This window comes from Barbus barbus (genome assembly GCF_936440315.1).
Source record: "Barbus barbus genome assembly, chromosome: 37".
Lineage (NCBI taxonomy): Eukaryota > Metazoa > Chordata > Actinopteri > Cypriniformes > Cyprinidae > Barbus > Barbus barbus.
This window is the reverse complement of record NC_136715.1, coordinates 14,755,026-14,772,488: the sequence shown is the minus strand read 5'-3', so window position 1 is coordinate 14,772,488 and position 17,463 is coordinate 14,755,026. Positions and strand designations below refer to the sequence as shown.

The 17,463-nt window shown below is 39.4% G+C and overlaps 1 protein-coding gene across 1 annotated transcript in view; it reads right to left on the bottom strand.

Moving 5' to 3' along the window:
- The window catches only part of LOC306857178 (ras association domain-containing protein 5-like), a 46,258-nt gene extending 28,841 nt beyond the window's left edge, over positions 1 to 17,417 (bottom strand). Inside the window, exons 1-2 of the mRNA XM_079396955.1 lie at positions 16,662 to 17,417; positions 414 to 544 (exon numbers count right to left, since the gene is read on the bottom strand). Of these exons, the coding sequence (XP_079253081.1) occupies positions 414 to 544; positions 16,662 to 17,316 (786 nt within the window). The 5' untranslated portion in view covers positions 17,317 to 17,417. The remainder of the gene's footprint in view (positions 1 to 413; positions 545 to 16,661) is intronic.
- Positions 17,418 to 17,463: the final 46 nt, after the last annotated feature.

The following is a 17,463-nucleotide window of genomic DNA, read 5'->3' as shown; positions in this document are numbered from 1 at the left end:
GAAAGGTAGCAGTTTAATTTGTGCACAAAAAGTATTCTTGTAGGTTCATAAAATAAAAGTTGAACCTCTGATGTCACATGGATTATTTTAACAATGTCCTTACTACCTTTTTGGGCCTTGAAAATGGTAGTTCCATTGCTGTCTAGAGCTTTTCATTTTTTATGAAAAGCTCTCAGATTTCATAAAAAATATCTTCACTAAACGAAGGTCTTACGGGTTTGGAAGCAGTATAGTCAATTTATTTTGCTTTTCTAACTATCCGTGACCCAAATAAAACAGGCCTGTGACACATTTTTTGTCCACCAGATGGAATGAACAGTCTCTACCGGTTCTGTCTCCATGTGTTTCTCTATAGCGAGGAGCTCCCTCTTATAGTGTGAACACAGCAATAATGGCTAAGTGAGAGAACTTACCGTCTCCTGAGGGTCTTTGGCGCTGGGCCTCTGTGGAGTGGGGCTAGACACATCCTCTGTCGGCTGGTCTAGTTGGTTGCAGTCCAGCTGAACAAGCCCCTGACACTCCAAATGACATGTGTAGCTGCAGTCTGGAGACCAGAGACAAACAGGACACACACAGTCACTAACAGCCATGAAGCACACTGACGAACAGTACAGTTTAGAGAGCCAATGAGGGCTGCCAACGCTCTTCCAGCTCCTTTAAAAGAAAAAGGCTTGAAAGGGTTGGAGGAGGACTGGGTCATGTGTTTTATTTACTGTAAATGTCTGTGTCAGCATGAGCGCAGAAGCCTTGGAGAAAATCGACTGGAGCTGGTGATGTTAAACTGACAATCTGCATGTTGCGGACATCTGTCTCAGACACATGCGCTCCACAAACTAGAGACAGCAAAGACGCTTCAGAATGAACAGTGACAGTGTCTCATTTACATTAGACAGAATGTCTGGTGTGTCCTCCATATAAACATTAATTATAAGAAGGAATTCAGTCATGTGCTTGGTTAAAACAGTGCCCTATTCATTCACTCTCAACTGACTTGACCACAAGATAGATGTTTATAAAAGTCAGAAGACCTTATTTCTTTTACTCAGTGCCAACTAACAGCTGTAACCTTTATTACATTGACATCAATTGCGCTTTTTGACATAGTTGTTGTGTGTGGTGCCATCTAGTGGATGTCGCATATAACTACTGCTCCGTTTGCGCAGGACGAAGAGTGATTTATCAATAATTAGATGAGTGAATCTTTTTCTATTACACTTTATTATTTCTTAAGAGATGCATTTTAATAATAATAAAAACCTAATAAATAAACAAATACCTATCTATACTATTTACATAAAATATTAGAATTTAATAACATAATAATAATGATAATATTTAAAAAATAATTATTAAAATAATACAAATTAAGAATTAAATTATACCAAAATTAAAATGAAAAAGCAACTGCTAAATGCATATAATATAATAACTCATTCAAAAGTTTATAATATCATATAATACATATTTATATGTTACTTACATATTTCTATAATATAAAAATATTAAATATTCTCAATAGGGTAATAACCAGGCTTTTCAAGATGAATCGCTAGATGACGCCACTGTGCCAACAACTTCAAAGGTTAACGGAGGCCAATGAAATAAGGTTATTAAAGGGCTGGAACAGACAGCTGCTGTTTAAGTTTCGGCAAGAAACGTTTCATTGACACTGGGGTTATTTTTTTCCTCCCATAATTTCCCATCCAGTGAACTTTTTCCACATATTTGTTTTGGAAAGTAGCATTTTTTATAAAAAAGCTGATGCAAGCAGCCCTCATCATCCTAAAATTCCCATTAGCATCATAAAAGAGATAATAAAATGATCTCAGACCAGTGCAGGGAGTAAATTCAATAGCTCAAAAGCACTCTGAGCCACACAGTAACCAAGGAAACGACACTGCACCACTGGATATTCTCCAGCACAGGCTGACTGTGATTTTACACGACATGGTGTCCTGCAGTGAGGTTGCAGTGTCATATATATTCTATAAATAGTCTGTGGCCAACAACACAAAGTGCTTTAGTGATAATGGCATAGAAATGGCTTGTTGTTTTTGCAATCGCATGATAACAAAACGGTATCCGTCTCTCCACACAGCGGGAGTGACAGATGTCAACAGTGAATGCTGATTGATTATCAGTGCCAAACACATTGCTGCTGTCATTGTGGAAGAGCGGGGAGGTGCAGCTCCCTCTGAAAGAAGACTGCGAATGCTAAGAGCCTCTACACTACACCGATAAGTCACATGGAAAATAGACGTCACTTTCGATGGTCTGTCGCCATAACACCAGCAAAATCTAAATCTTCAGGGGAGTGTTGAGCACGACTATGAGAAAGAGTGTCCAAACCAAACAGAATGACTGGAAATGTCAGGAAATGCATTATGGGAGGAGGTGAGGCTTCCGTCCGCTTCTGACTCTCACCTTCAACCTCAGCCTGATATCAACAGTGTGCTTTAATGCAACACCCTGATAACTTTACACAGCAATGACTATTAAATGAAAAACCTGACACGTGCAGCGGCAGTCAGGTGCCATGGGTCATCATCCTGCAAAATGGGTGCCTTCCTTTACATGTGTAAAAAATTACTCCACCAAGAAATGGACTTTTACAATGTAGATAAAATTTTTTTTACAGCTTTTAATAAACTTTTGTATACATTTTAAAAAATGTCATAATGACATTGTCATCTTTTCAAGAAGATAACACTTCAAGGACGAGTTCTTTTAATCACTTGTGAGACAATATTGTCAACCTTCTCACCATTTGACCAGCAAACAACTGATAATCAAAAAGAAACATGTCTTTTTAAAGCATCTTGTAGCTTCATGATATTATGCTCAAGGCTTTTAATGTCAAATCAAACAGGACAACTTTCAACCCCATTAACGTCATTCCTCTTATGCTTCGAAGTACTGACGTATTAATTTAGCTTCAATTCACAATTTATTCATAACTAAAAGTATTAGATAGAAGTGTTTAAAATAATACACAATTTTACTTGAAAATTCACACTATGTATGCATCTTTTGCATAGAATGAACAATAAAAATATGGGTCAAAGACTTTAAAGGCGTTGAAGTTCAGTCAGCAAGTACTGACAAACTAGAAATCAAAACACTTTGATTTCAATAGTATCAGTTTATAGTCTACTCCAGACAAATCTAAATGTCCCAAACAAGATTGGAGGTTTACAACAGCCAAATCTTCTTTGAAACGCTTTAGATGAGTTAATTAGGGCCATAGGATGCTCCCAGAGCCCATGTCTTTATCCTTCAAACTGTGTGCTCACATATGCTCCCCTCCATCATCACATGTCCTTACTGCAGAGCGGTCTGAACCCCCTAAATCTGATTAATCTGAGGAGAGTGCCGCCAACCGCTAATCACGGACTGTCACCTTCTGGGGTTACAGACAGAAGAACTGTAAAGAGATTTAAGAACGTCTTTGTACGTGCTCTCAGTGTGGAGGATTATACAATATGCATGATTCACTCATAATGGACCAGACGGAATATTACTGGCAGGTACCATCATCTGTCTGGAATGTAAAATCACTCCCAAACAAGACGTCCTCAAAAATCAATTAAACTCAATAAAACATCCACATTTTCAGATTAGTTCATTCTATTTCTCAAGTAAATACTATTTAAAGCTCCATTCATAAGTCTGGAAACACTTACAAAATTAGCTTATTTCTTAGTAACAGCTGCTGAAAATGACATACACAAATTACAGATAACATGTAATAACGTAGTATTGATTTTTATTTTATTTTGATTCCACGTTTTAGTGTTTCTATTCTTTTTGAATGCAGTTTTATCATTTTCTGCTGTTATTATGACTTACAAGTGTATTTTTTTTTGTTTTGTGTTTTCAATTTTGTCACTGACAACAGACACAGGAAGAAAAATTCGCATCGTGACAATATTTAAACAATTTCAATTAAAACGTGCTTAAATGGAGGGAGGGCGGAATCGCAAAATATGAACAGTGCAATAATGAATTTTAAAGAAATAAAATCACTAACTAAATAAAAATAAAATAAAAAACACTAAACACATTAAAATTGAAGATGCGCAAATGGAAAGTGTTAATAAAAAACGGTAAACTAAAACATAGAGACTATAGCTTTTTTGTACTTGAGTCCATGTAACCAGTTTACAACAAGTATAAACATGCCTAGAGTTTGCCTTCTAAAAGCTGAAATCCTGATGTCCAGGAAAAAAAATAAAAAAATCTATGCACAATATATTTGTCAAACACACTCATGTGGAGAAAAATCTAATAAACACTCCATATATTTTCCCAGAGGCACATGAACCTGAGAGTATTTGTTTAGCCGCAGAGCCTTACGAACAGAGCGGTCACACTCGTGTTCTCGAGTAATGCTGGGGTCATTGCTAGAGAAACCCCATGGAGAGAGCGTTGCAGCACAGTTTACATAACCTGGAAATGCTGCAGTGCTGCTATAAAACAGGAGTGCTGGTGACAGAGGAGGTCAAACTCTTGTCCTTGTCACATTAAACACAATGTTTATTCGGCCATGTGTGGAATTTCCTCAGTACGAGAGGTCAAATACGCATCTCTGGGCCTGTCCCTTTAAAACATCACTTCCCACTAGAACATAGTCACTCACTTCCTCTTGGAGTTAACCATGTCTGCTGATCAGTAGAAACATTTTGGTTGTTTAGCTGGAAAAGTGTACCAAACTCCCCTCTGATAGCTGGAATGTAAGGGGGAGTTTATAAAGGGAACAAGAACACTGATGCCTTTTTGTCCCTCACACGCCTTCTCGCCTCCTACTTCCTTCTGACATTTCTGATCTCCCCTTCTCTGCCATACATCAGCATTTTTCCACCTCAGCAGTCACAGTTCCTTCTCAGAGCCGCGGCTCAGCTGGACGCACTCTCCTACAACCTCTTTTTGCTCAGCAGCATTTTCTGCCTTTTCTTTCTCTCGGCCAAGTCAGACAACCTGACCCTATAATCTTGCTGTCCATCTTTTCCCATGATTCAAGCATGCCTTTCATAACAAAAGCGAAGTTTCATTGGCTCATTTGGATTTTTGTAGAGGGAACCAGTGTGGTGGCATACAAAAAATGTCATCACTGCACTGCATTCACACACAACATAGTATCATATTCCAACAACCTGGTCCCAGGGGAACCTATCTAAAGGAACCCTGTAATTTAAACCTAAAATAATGTTTTTAAATTATAAACAGACAAAACTCCAATGAAGAGACACAGCAGCAGTTTGACTAAAACACACTGGTTCATTCAAAACATGTGCTAAAATAAAGAACCTTTAGACTCCCATACAATTACCACTCTTTATTAGATGCCTGATGAGTGTGTAGTGTTTTAAAACCTGTATAGCTGTATTATGTCGAGCAAGCATAGACCAACTTTCCCATTCATAGACAACCCTTGGGATAATAGTTCTGGGTAATTGGTGGGTATTTAGTCTGTAATTAATTAAACTGAACAGATCTCTTCTGTTTTAAAAGGGACCACACAACAAAATCTGACCTTTCTTTCCAGCTGGAATTTTGTCCAAATCTCAGATTAAGTTGTGTGCGATTCTGCAATAATTTACTAATTGAAATGCACTGATATTAAAATTAGGGCCAACACTCATAAGCAAGATAATTATTTTAATGTTTTGGCTGTATACAAATATATGGTGATACCAATATTAAAATACAATACTACAGTGTACTGTAAAAAAAAAAAGACAATACTATTTCAGTCTATATACTATTTCATTCAATTTTGTTTAATAATACAAATAAATGAGTGAGTAAAGAGATAAATAAATAAATGAGTAAAGAGATTAAATTTAATCAGTTGTTATAAATGCTACAAGTGTATTTATGCATCACATAATTATAAAGTATGGAAAATGTATATTTATTTTAAGATTTGCTGTTAAGTGTTCTTAAACTATAAGTTTTAAAAATTGGGGACATGGGTATGCACAATCTTTAAAATAGTATATGTTACTGATGTATCTGCATCTGTTACTGTGTCTACATTCCTATTTGCTAATCTATTGATTAATCTGATGTGAGTGAAAGAAGTCAAATCACTTTTTTATCTACCTGGCAGTGACTAAAATTCCCTTCTCACTCCCCTTCACATCACTACATCCATCTATCCATCCTCTCACAGACACGATTGCTCATCCCATTTACACTCATACTCATATTCACACCCATGGTGAAATACATTGTAAACATATAAATGTTTCATTCACATGACATTCAGAAACTACAAACTTTGAGAGTCTTCCTCTCTTTATACTTACAGCATTCCTCTCTTTCTTTTTCTCTGTTTCTCTTTCATGCCTCATTTCATTCCCTTCCTCCTCAGCTTCCTTGTTTCTTTATTTTCCATGTAGACACCCCCACATTAGTGTAGTACTGGAAAAACACGAGCAACCCAAAACAGAAAAGCGACTGAATGTTGTTGCCCCCCCCCCCATCTCCACACAAAAGTACAAACAATCAAACAAATTATGACATAAAAATTATGATGGAAATAGAATTTGTCAAGAAAAATAAATATGTTTATGTTAAATATATGTATTTTATTATATATTGTATTTTTTTTTTCTTTAAAAATTCAACATGTATCAAAATGTTCTTTTAGTTCCTTGTTCTTAGTAGAATACTGCAAGAAAAAAGAAAACATTGTTGATACCCAGGGAGGAATTTCACCCACAGTAAAACAATGTCTGTCACTCTTTGTTTATACCCTATTAAAACATAATGAATAGAAATAGCCCCGATCCCATTAATGCTTAGCTTAGGGAAAGTAAGGCCTACAGAGGTGTAAAGTATCGGCACAGTGAAAATCAGGATGTTTTGTCTTGTGAAGCGTGTGAAAATCTTTTAGACGCTAAAGATGCTGAAAGTGCACTAAAATCCAATTTAATGGATTTAATAAGCTGCACTGGTCAGGTCTCTGCGGTCCTGAGCACATGCCACAGACACAGCCTCACATGTACAGCTAGCTTATTCACAGAGAATGCCAACTTGAGCCTGATCGCAGAACACTGGGTGGGAAATTGTCAATTGAAATTGGAAGCAATTGTGAAGGGTGGATCGCTACTGACAAATAACATAAAGAAGTTTGTGTCTAGTGTTTACTTTGAACACAGATCCTGACAAAGTCTGAATACAGACAGGTTTGTTTAGGGTCTTATCAGCATTTCACAGCCAAGCTTTCACAATCAAGCTCACATGCAAAGATTCAGTGTCAATTTGAGCTGACAGAATACTTCTATACTTCAGTCACATCTATAGTTATGTCAAGTGTAGACATAATGGCTCATTAGATTAAGGTCTTTTGGCCATGTTCACACTTGCAGCTCATTCTGGCCAAGAACAATTTACTTAGAAAAAAAGCAACTGACTAAACAAGTAAAGGGACCAACCACAGGCTATTTAGTATTTATGTGGTGTTTAGCAGGTTTAGGTTATGCTGCAATTTTAGAGAGGAAAATAATTAGACAGGAAAAAAATTTAGGTAGAAACTATTAAATACAAATAATTTTAGTGAAGTAATCGTGTGTGTGTGTGTGTGTGTGTGTGTGAGCGTGTATATATATATATATATATATAGAGAGAGAGAGAGAGAGAGAGAGAGAGAGAGAGAGGGAGAGAGAGGGATTTACATAAATTTACATGCTATAAGTGTTTACATTATTACAGTTGATTGATTGTTTTAGGCATTATTTTGGACTATGAGCATTTGTTCACCTCATTCAAATGCTCAAACTTTAATAAAATGCATTAAAGGGATAGTTCATGAAACTTGAAAACGAAAATTACTCCAAGATTTACTCACCCTCAAGCCACACTCTGTGTATATGACTTTGTTCTTTAAGATGAATACAATCAGAGTTATATTAAAAAGGCAGTGAATGTGTGTGTGTGTGGGGGGGGGGGGGGGGGGGGGGTGTAATAAAGGCCTTCTGAAGCAAAGCAATGTGTCTGTTTATGAAGAATATCCATATTTAAAACTTCTAGCTTAAAACTTCTAGCTCTGGTTTATATATTTAAATATGGATACTCCTCTTACGCAGATCCATTGATTTACTTCAGAAGGTCTTTATTAACCCCTGGAGCCGTGTGGAGCACTTTCTTTCGTCAAAATCTCGACCACTATTCACTGCCATTATAAAGCTTGGAGGAGCCAGGACATTTTTAATATAACTCCGATTGTATTCGTCTGAAAGAAGTCATATACACCACCTAGGATGGATTGAGGGTAAGTAAATTTGGGTGAACTGTCCCTTTAAATCCTGCTTGAGAACTTGAAGTTGGTTATTTACTTCATGACATATAAAATTCACACCGCCCGCTGCTGATTTCTGTCTCACTCAGCGTGTGTCATCCACAGCAGTGTGTCAGTATGTGCAGGAGCTGATGGCTGATGTCATCATGAAGCAGAAAGGGTGAGAAAAGTGCTGCCGTCATCTCATGCACTCGTCAACTCATAAGCATTTCCGAGACTAAAAAGGCTCATATTTGCCAAACAGCTTTAGTGCTAATTGGATTGGCCATGACTTAGAAAGTGAAGTCTACTGGGAGTTAAGAGCCAGATGTGACACCATTATCAGAGCACTCAATCTGTAGCTCTGCATTTTCACTTTAAATGTTACTATAGGCTACATGTCCATGTCAATAAATGAGTACTGTTATGAAAACTTAAGCACACGGGCCATCACCTTCACACGTGAATCCATCAATCTCCACTTTCTTTGAAACTTAGAAAAAGAAGAAGTGTCATCAGTGTAGCTTTCTTTTTATTCAAGTATGATACTAACTTGCACTAAAACAGATGCCTTTTTATTCATTAGGCTGGTGTACTGTATCCCAGTCTCCGTCTACTCAAAGAGGCATTCCGGTCTAGATCAATGGGAAATTCAATTTCAACTCCCTTGGCTTCTGATCAAAACGTCATTTTGCCAAAAACAGCACTGAGATCAAATTCATCCACTGATGCCTGCACGTCTAACTTGAAATAGAGACGAGAATCCGTATGATATGATACATTGGGTCAAATGGATTCCACAAACACAACGTAACACAGACAAACTTAATACTAATATTAATAAGTGGTGCTTTTTAGGAGAAGTATTAAACTTCAGTACTTATATCAATGTGCTACATGAATGATACCTCAAACTGGGTGGTTTATTATTCTGTTACTTTGTAAGACACCCTGAATATCACCCCAAACCTCCAAAAAACCTCTAGAAGAGATCACTCAGAAATCTCAGGCATCTACATAGCAACATGTTTTCAACCATTTAAAACAGTGAAGCAGCTGCTTAACACCCTTTCAATCACCCACCACACTTGAGCAAATTTGAGTCATTTTGTTTAGAAAATGTAAATTTAGGATCAGGAAAAATTGGTGTTGAAACAGTGGCTCTAGCACAACAAAGAATTATCCTGACTTCACTCCATGTATATGCATGATTACATTGCACTCTGTCTACCTGGTTTACTGGCACGTTCCAGAACCACAGAAGCTTTTAGTGGCTGAGTTACAGATCAATGTCTATTCAACACATGAATGGACAACAATAGATACAACATAAGAGAGAAAAGGAAACCCAGAGGGAAAGAAAGAGACCAAGAGAACAGGAAAGGAGAACGAGAACGTGATGCGGCAACAAGAACAGAACAAGGCTATTTAAGGAAGGTGAAAGCCACTGCGGAGCTCTGTGACTGAAGCCTAATTGGACAGGTCTAGTCACAGAGGATACAAGTACATTAAGGTCGAGTCTCACATTGACTTACTAACCCAAACCCCATTCTATCTCAGCCCCTGTCCACATATTTGTCATCTCTCTGACTTAAGTTACCTGATAACACGAGAGTCCCGCTACTGCTGGAGCGCCGCAACATGCGGAGACCCTCGGACCAGGAGCGGGACTTGGGCAGGCGGCGGAAGAAGCGTCCCAGGCGCTTGGAGACCTGTCCGAAGCAGGCGCTGGCCACCGCCTCCTCCGTCCTCATCTCCGGCAGCATGACCGCCGCTATCTGCGGCCTGTGGCGGCCATGACCCCAGTGCCACCACTGCGTCCCGCTCCAGGTGCCAGTCCGTGAGCGGCCTCCGTCCCAGTTGGGGCTGGGCGCCTGCGGCTCCGTTGCGTTGTGGTGTGGGCTCCCTGCGCCAGTCGCTCCTGTGTGTCCACCATCGCAGGGCTGTGCTCGGTTTTGTGTTGTGCACTGAACGCCCCCCCCCTCCTCCCTGCCTTTTTGCCACCCTGCACCCCTACCCTCTGACACAATTGCCCCCTCCGCTGACTGGTGGTACTCTCTCTCCTGTTCTTGTCTCTCTGCGTCCGTGCTCCTGTTTTTCTCACGCAGTGCAGAACTTGTACCAGCTCAGACTGCATCCACTCATCCTGCTCTCTGCAGCATGTTTTTCACTGAATCCTTAAAGGCACAGCCGCACTGCTCTCCTGCCTCCTACTCTCTTTTTCCTCTCCCTCCCTGTCCTTCTCCCTCCATCTCGATCGATCCGTCAATCTCTCTCTCTTACTCCTTCAATGCCTCGCTCCTGTCACTTTGTGCCATCGTGCCGCTTCCTGTGTGAGAATACAGTCCCACGCTTGGAGAAACCTGTTGTCCTGAAGGACGTCTCAAGTTTTGAACACATTAGCCCTCCACTCCCCACCTTCCTCGTTTCCTCTCGTGTATATCTATAAATAAAGAGAATTCGGAGCAGTGTCTTGCTCCATTTCTCTCAACAACAACTATTACAGCATCAATGAAGGTTTACTGATAACCTCAATAAATTACCTTGCCCTCATGTGCACATTTTTCAGTTCAGACATTCAGATGTTAGATTTTCCAGAAATTAATGCATATTAGTGATACCTAATACCTCATATTCCAAATTAGAGATTCAGAGGTTTGGTTATGCCAAATTAGCTAATACCTAAATACTGCACCTTATATTTCAATTTAGAGATTCCAAACTTTGATGATGCATAAATAAAAGCATATTAATCATCACCAAGCTCATTAATGCACCTTATATTCAGAGGTTGGATTATCTAAAATTAAATGCATTTTAATGGCCTAATATCAATTTCAACATACCGAGGTTTGGTTATCATATAATAAAGCATATTATTGATTAAGGCTAATATCAAAAAGCTCATTAATGCACCTCATATTCAAATGTAGAGGTTTAGAGTTTGGATTTTCCCAAAATACATTCTGAATGATCTAATAGCTCAATAATGCACCTTGTATGTCAATTTAGAGGTTTGGTTATCATAATTATTGATCTAATATATCAATAAGTATATTAATGTATCTCATATACCAGTTTAGAGATTCAGTGGTTGGATTATCCAAAAAAAAGTATTTTAATGATATAATAGCTCATAAATTTACATTTTACATTTACATTTATTCATTTAGCTGACGCTTTTATCCAAAGCGACTTACAATTGCTATATATGACAGAGGTCGCACGCCTCGGGAGCAACTAGGGGGTTAAGTGTCTTGCTCAGGGACACATTGGTGTCTCACAGTGGATTCGAACCCGGGTCTCTCACACCAAAGGCATGTGTCTTATCTACTGCGCCATCACCACCCCACCTCATATTCCCCCACCCAATTCACCACCCCACCTCATATTCCAATTTATAGATAATACATCTCATCTGCATCATGAAACAACTGATTTACATTTATAAAGCAAAACTTGCCCCATTTAATCAAATAATACCCCTGTGTTTAGCCAAAACCTAGAACAAATAGCAAGCAATATAATAGATGGGGTGGCACATTTCCTGCTGTCCTCACCCCAGGTCTCCCAAAAGAGAGAGTGAGTCTGAGAGAGATAGAGGTAGAGAGAAGTAGCCAAGGGCAGCCTAATTATAGCCTGAGATAACTCCCAACGGTTCTGTCATACTTTTGCGTACTCACTCCTCCTGTTCAGCAATAACTGCCCCGTACACCACATCACAGACCTCATTAACACATCTTTACTTCACACACGCATGAAACACAGCCCACTCTACATCTCCAACTCAAACTGACTGCCTGATACTAATATCAAACCAATGAAGCCTTCATGCACTAGCTGCCTATCCAACCTCTGAATACTGTGAAGTCACAGTACTCAAACAGGAAGTGATGATTTAACAGGCCCAGTCCATCTGTCGCTTGAGGTGAATGTTGTATTCAGAAAGTAGACAAAGCTTCTGCTGTTTAACCGTGCATTTCAACAAGGATAACTGCACACATAAACACTAAAACATCTACAACATGAATTACATGTTTTCAATGGGTTTCTGTGGTGCACCCAGTCAAATTTGTGCCAGGGGTTTGATTTAGTTTGTAAAATTGAGAATTGGGGAAGTAGCCAACTTGATTTACAAGTTTTCACATCTCAGTTTCCATTTCAGTTGAAAGAATAGACGGCCAAGTATAACGCAGACATCTCATATTTCTCTCCTAATAAGTTGAAGTGTAAATGCTAATATTTAAGAACTTTTTTTTTTTTAAGTTTATGGCTGAATCCAGAGCTTCCAAAGGTCGGAAAGTAAACAACACATTACATCTATACCCAGCAGCATCCCTTTACCTCATCAAGGCCAAAAAGAAAACATTCCTCTTTCTAGTATAACAGTGTGTCTGAAACTTTTAATTAAAAATCAATCTGATGTCTGACTGGCATCCATAAACTATAATCCATCTGCAATATGGCTAAAAACTGTTTTACTCCAGCATGGATTAAACTCATAGATAGACAGGCAGCGTCCCTCCATTGCAGACGGATATGTGCTGAATTGGGTGGGGGAGGTTGCCAAAAACCCAGCCAGATTAGACAAATAAAGCCAGACTGAAGGAGAGGGAGAGAGCAGGTAAGACTGATGCTTTGAGACAGGCCCATGCAGTAAGAGACGCTTTTTAAAACACTCAGTAACTGAGTCACACTAGCAGGGAGGTGGAGGCTACCTGAGGAGAACTCACTCATTCTCCTTGACTAAACCTTGAGACCTTGTTTAAACCTGTTGTGACTCAGCCTAACACTTATCCATCATATAAAGGGAATATAATTCTGAAACAGAACTTTATAATGGCAGTACTAAACACAATGGAGCATGCCTTTTACAATCTGTTTAGCCATGCATTTGGGCAATCGAAGACTAATGAGAGGTTTCAGGTTTTGACAGTGTATGTTGACTGAGCAAGAAAGAGCTGCCTTTGAGGAACATTTTATTGTTCAAAGGATATTCTTTTATCACTCAGGAGATTTCATAGAGATTCCAGATATGTTTCTCATAAAAATTCCTTGAATTTTAAATGGGACTATTAAACTAAAACCATGCTACACCAACAAAACAAAACGTAAATGTTAGATCTGATAGAAATAGCTCCTTTAGCAACAACTGTTACTACTTTTTATAGTGTATATATATACTGAATACCACAGATCAAATAATCTAGGAAGAATCTGTTAATAAATGTTTGAAGTCATTTTTAAATGTCGTTTCTTATTGTATATTTTTGTATTTTGGTTTCTTGGCGAATGAGTGAAGTGCAAGACTCTGACACTATTCAGAGACTATTAAAGGGATAGTTTATCCAATAATGACTTTCTTTTTCTGAAGAACACTTTAAATTCCTTTTTTCGTCAAGGAAAACATCTGAGAATCAGTTGACTTTAGCAAAAGTCTCCATTTGTTCTTTTATGAATTGTATTGTTAAGAGAAACAATTGATTTATTAAAGAGACCTCATTTGTGATTTTTCTTTCCTTTAGGAGAGAGTATGAGCGCAAAGGAACTGTTTATAGGCGAACGTAACCACTGATGTTCTCTGACTGCCTCTTTCATTCAGTGTGTATAATTATGGGCTGCGTGCACTAAAATGGTGATCTGCAGTAGTCAAGATGCTCCATCTTTAGCCCGTCTGCACCACCGCAACCTCTTAAATACACCATTTCCCAGCATGCTCCAAGACACTTCTAAGCAAAAAAGCAACAATTACAAACTACAATGTAGTGCTTTACCCATGAGTGACTTCTGGTCATGTGCAATAACTCTGCTAGGGGCATCTCAACATACTAGAGAAAAGAAACCAGTGCTTATGGTGAAGGCATATCAGGACATGCTCATGGAATGCTACACAAAACCCCCATGAACTGAAAAAGGCAAAATTTAGAATTTGGAAATCCCCAGTGTATCCCATTCTGATTGTTAGTGACAAACCACAACAAAACTACCAGGAAAATTTACACCCAACCCTGGCATTTACAATAAAGTTTGAGGAGAAAGAGGAACACGTGTTTAAAACTCCTGCGGTTTCAATGAAAATAGTGGAACTCTATGAAATGTGATAAGGAGCTTCTGCAAACTCACTTTCATTGCTCAGGATGGGAGAGATACAACATTCTGCTCGACTGACTGTACTGTTCCTTTAAGTACAGTTCTGTTATCATTTACACACCCTCATGTTGTTCCAAACCTGTGCGACTATCTTATGCAAAATGCATAAGAAGATATTTTGAATAATGTTTCAACTGTTTAAATCAATACAATGGACCCACTGGCTTTTATTGTATGGTCAAAAAATACTAGAAAGAAAGGTTTTTTTTTTTTTTTTAGGTGACCTATGCCTTCAAAGGGACTATTTATATAGAAAAATAATAAAGGAAGGACTAAGGGTTAAAGAGAGGCCCAAATTTGACTTTCCACTGCACTGGAAGGGCAGAACAGTCATTGGGGTTAAATGTATAATCCTAGAATCATCCCCAACTTCTAAATGACACACTCCATAAAGCCGTTCACTGCAGTACCTTTTCCAAAAGAGAACTGCTGACACACTGCTAACTCAGCAACGCTTTACACATGCACACACACATACACGAGCAAACAGATGCACCATGAGCACACACACAAAACTAAACACACAAAGCACAGGCTGAACCTTATGTGCTCAGGGTGTATTTGGGTAAACTCTTTCATTTCAGATCACGGTAGGACATTCTAGCACTGTAAGAATTTAATCTCTCAAACAGACTGTGTTGCGGAGCTTTTTTTGAAGCTATAACATCATTCTGTTCTACATCATTCACAGATCTATTTCTGTATCTGTAAGCAAAAATTTAATGGAATTTGATTTTGGTTCTCCTTTACAAATCCGTCCCAAGGAAGTTTTATTTATAACAGAAGGTTTTGTTATACCAGCCCTTTAAAAGCAAGTGAATTAGCTGAAATGCATAATGGGACAGTGGAGTGCAACAACAGCAATACCAGAGCAGAGGCAAAGCATGCAAAGAGAGGGAGCGAGACAAATCCAAAATAATTCAAAAAGGCTTATTGGATCCCACTTCAGATTCTTACTTTAATTTATTTAAAAGGCAAGTGTACCTTACTCACATGCTTCAAATGTTTCTCCTTCCTATCTCCAGTAGGGCTTGGCGATATATCTCATTCAATATATCGCCCAGCCCTAAACTCCAGACAATCAGAGACCTCTAGAGTGACAGTACTTCATTTAGGAATCCCCAGGGATCTGGAGGGGGTCGTCAGATATCCCCCTTTCCCTTCCCCTTCATATACAACTAATCAAAAATGACAAATAACGAAACAGAAAAACAAATAATGACCTCTGCTGGGAACTCCCCCCTCATCCTCCGTAAACCCTCCACATGTATCAGCATGCTTTATCTTGATTAAACATACACTACTAGAAGTTCCCCTTCAGCAGAACAAAACAAACACTTGTGTACTTCAGAAACACTCATGTATATGGACATTCCTCAGTGTATCTCTCTTCCATCAACTCATTTTTCTTTCTTTTTTAGCCATCTCATGGTTTTGGTTTTAAAAGAATGCTGAACAGTTTTTTAAGAGATTTTTGCATTAGAGATTTTTCCCTCTTCCTCACAATTTAAACACTAATCAACCTTTTAAGTTTAGAGAGTCTTTTACGTATGCTGAAAACATACAACAAATGAGCATAAAGATTTATCTATCTACCTTTAAGTCCATCCATCCATCCAACTTTTTATTCATCTGTATCTGTCCATCAATCCATTCAACTAAATTTCAATCCACCTAATTATTTATCCATTCGTCCAACTATCTGTTGATCCTCGAACCACTCGTCCATGCATCCCCCTACATTCATCTATTAATTCAGCCATCCATCCCTCCATCTATCTATCTATCTATCTATCTATCTATCTATCTATCTATCTATCTATCTATCTATCTATCTATCTATCTGTCCGTCTGTCTGTCTGTCTATCTATCTATCCATCTATATTCATGTTTCCATCCGTCAATCCATCCCTCTGTCTATCTATCTATCTGTTGCACTCCCTTCCTCCAACTATTCACCCATTCATCAATCCATCCATCCATGCTCCATTCATCCAACCCTCTAGGCCTACCTATCTATCTCTATCTATCCGTATTTGCACATTTATCCATCCAGCCCTTCATCTGTTTCCATCAGTATAATTCATCCATCCATTCTGCATTCACCCAGCCTTCTTTCTATCCATGCTTCCCTCAGACTTCCCCAATCTTCCGCCTGTTCATCTATCCATTCATCCCTCTGTTTATCTAAGGTAAGGTGAGGAGAGGAGAGACAGCGGTCACTTACTTTGACACTTTAGAGCAGCGCTGCTGATCTGGCGATTGCATGCATCGCACCAGTCCTGGCTCAGCCGTCTGGAGCTGAAGATGTGGCCCTCTCCCCTCTCTGCCTTCACCCTCGGGTCTCTCTGGTTGAAGATGGACCATGCCTCCCTCCTGAGAGGCTCGCTTCGCATCTTCACTACTCCTGACCTTGCCTGTGTCACCTTATCGATCGCCAGTCCTTCCAGTTCGTCTGTCGAGCAGCTGAAGTTTGACCGCGCCGAGGGATTGCGAACTTCTTGTGGGGATGAAGACGCATGGATCTTTGCCGTGTCCTTCGCCGAGCTTCTCCGGCTCCCGGCACTGTGTCTGCGAAATATCCCGTTATTATTGTTCGCGTTCTCTCGGTCCATGTCCATAATCGGTCCGTCCATATTACTACGTGGCGAGCCGCCACGGCTGTGTGATGCTGCAGGCGGCTCGTGATTGAATAACGCGAGCGATGCTGAGACTGCGGCTCTCCCGCTGTCCATATCATTCGCTCTGTTTCGCGTGATCTTGTCCAGCGACCATTTACGCGTGAATTTCTTCCTGTCGCTCGACTTCAGTTTGTGGAATAGTTGCTGATCCGAGTCGAGGTGGTGTTGCGCAGGGTGCTGTCCTAAAGTGACGGACGCCATGTCTTTCGGCTAAGAGTTGTATGTGGGCAGAATACAAACTAAACTGAAGCGCCAGCGGCGAGTGACGCGCGCACTGAATCAGCTGCGCGCTTTAAATGTCACTGGCTGCGCGAACCTGCCCCTCACTTCTGTTATTGCACTAAACAT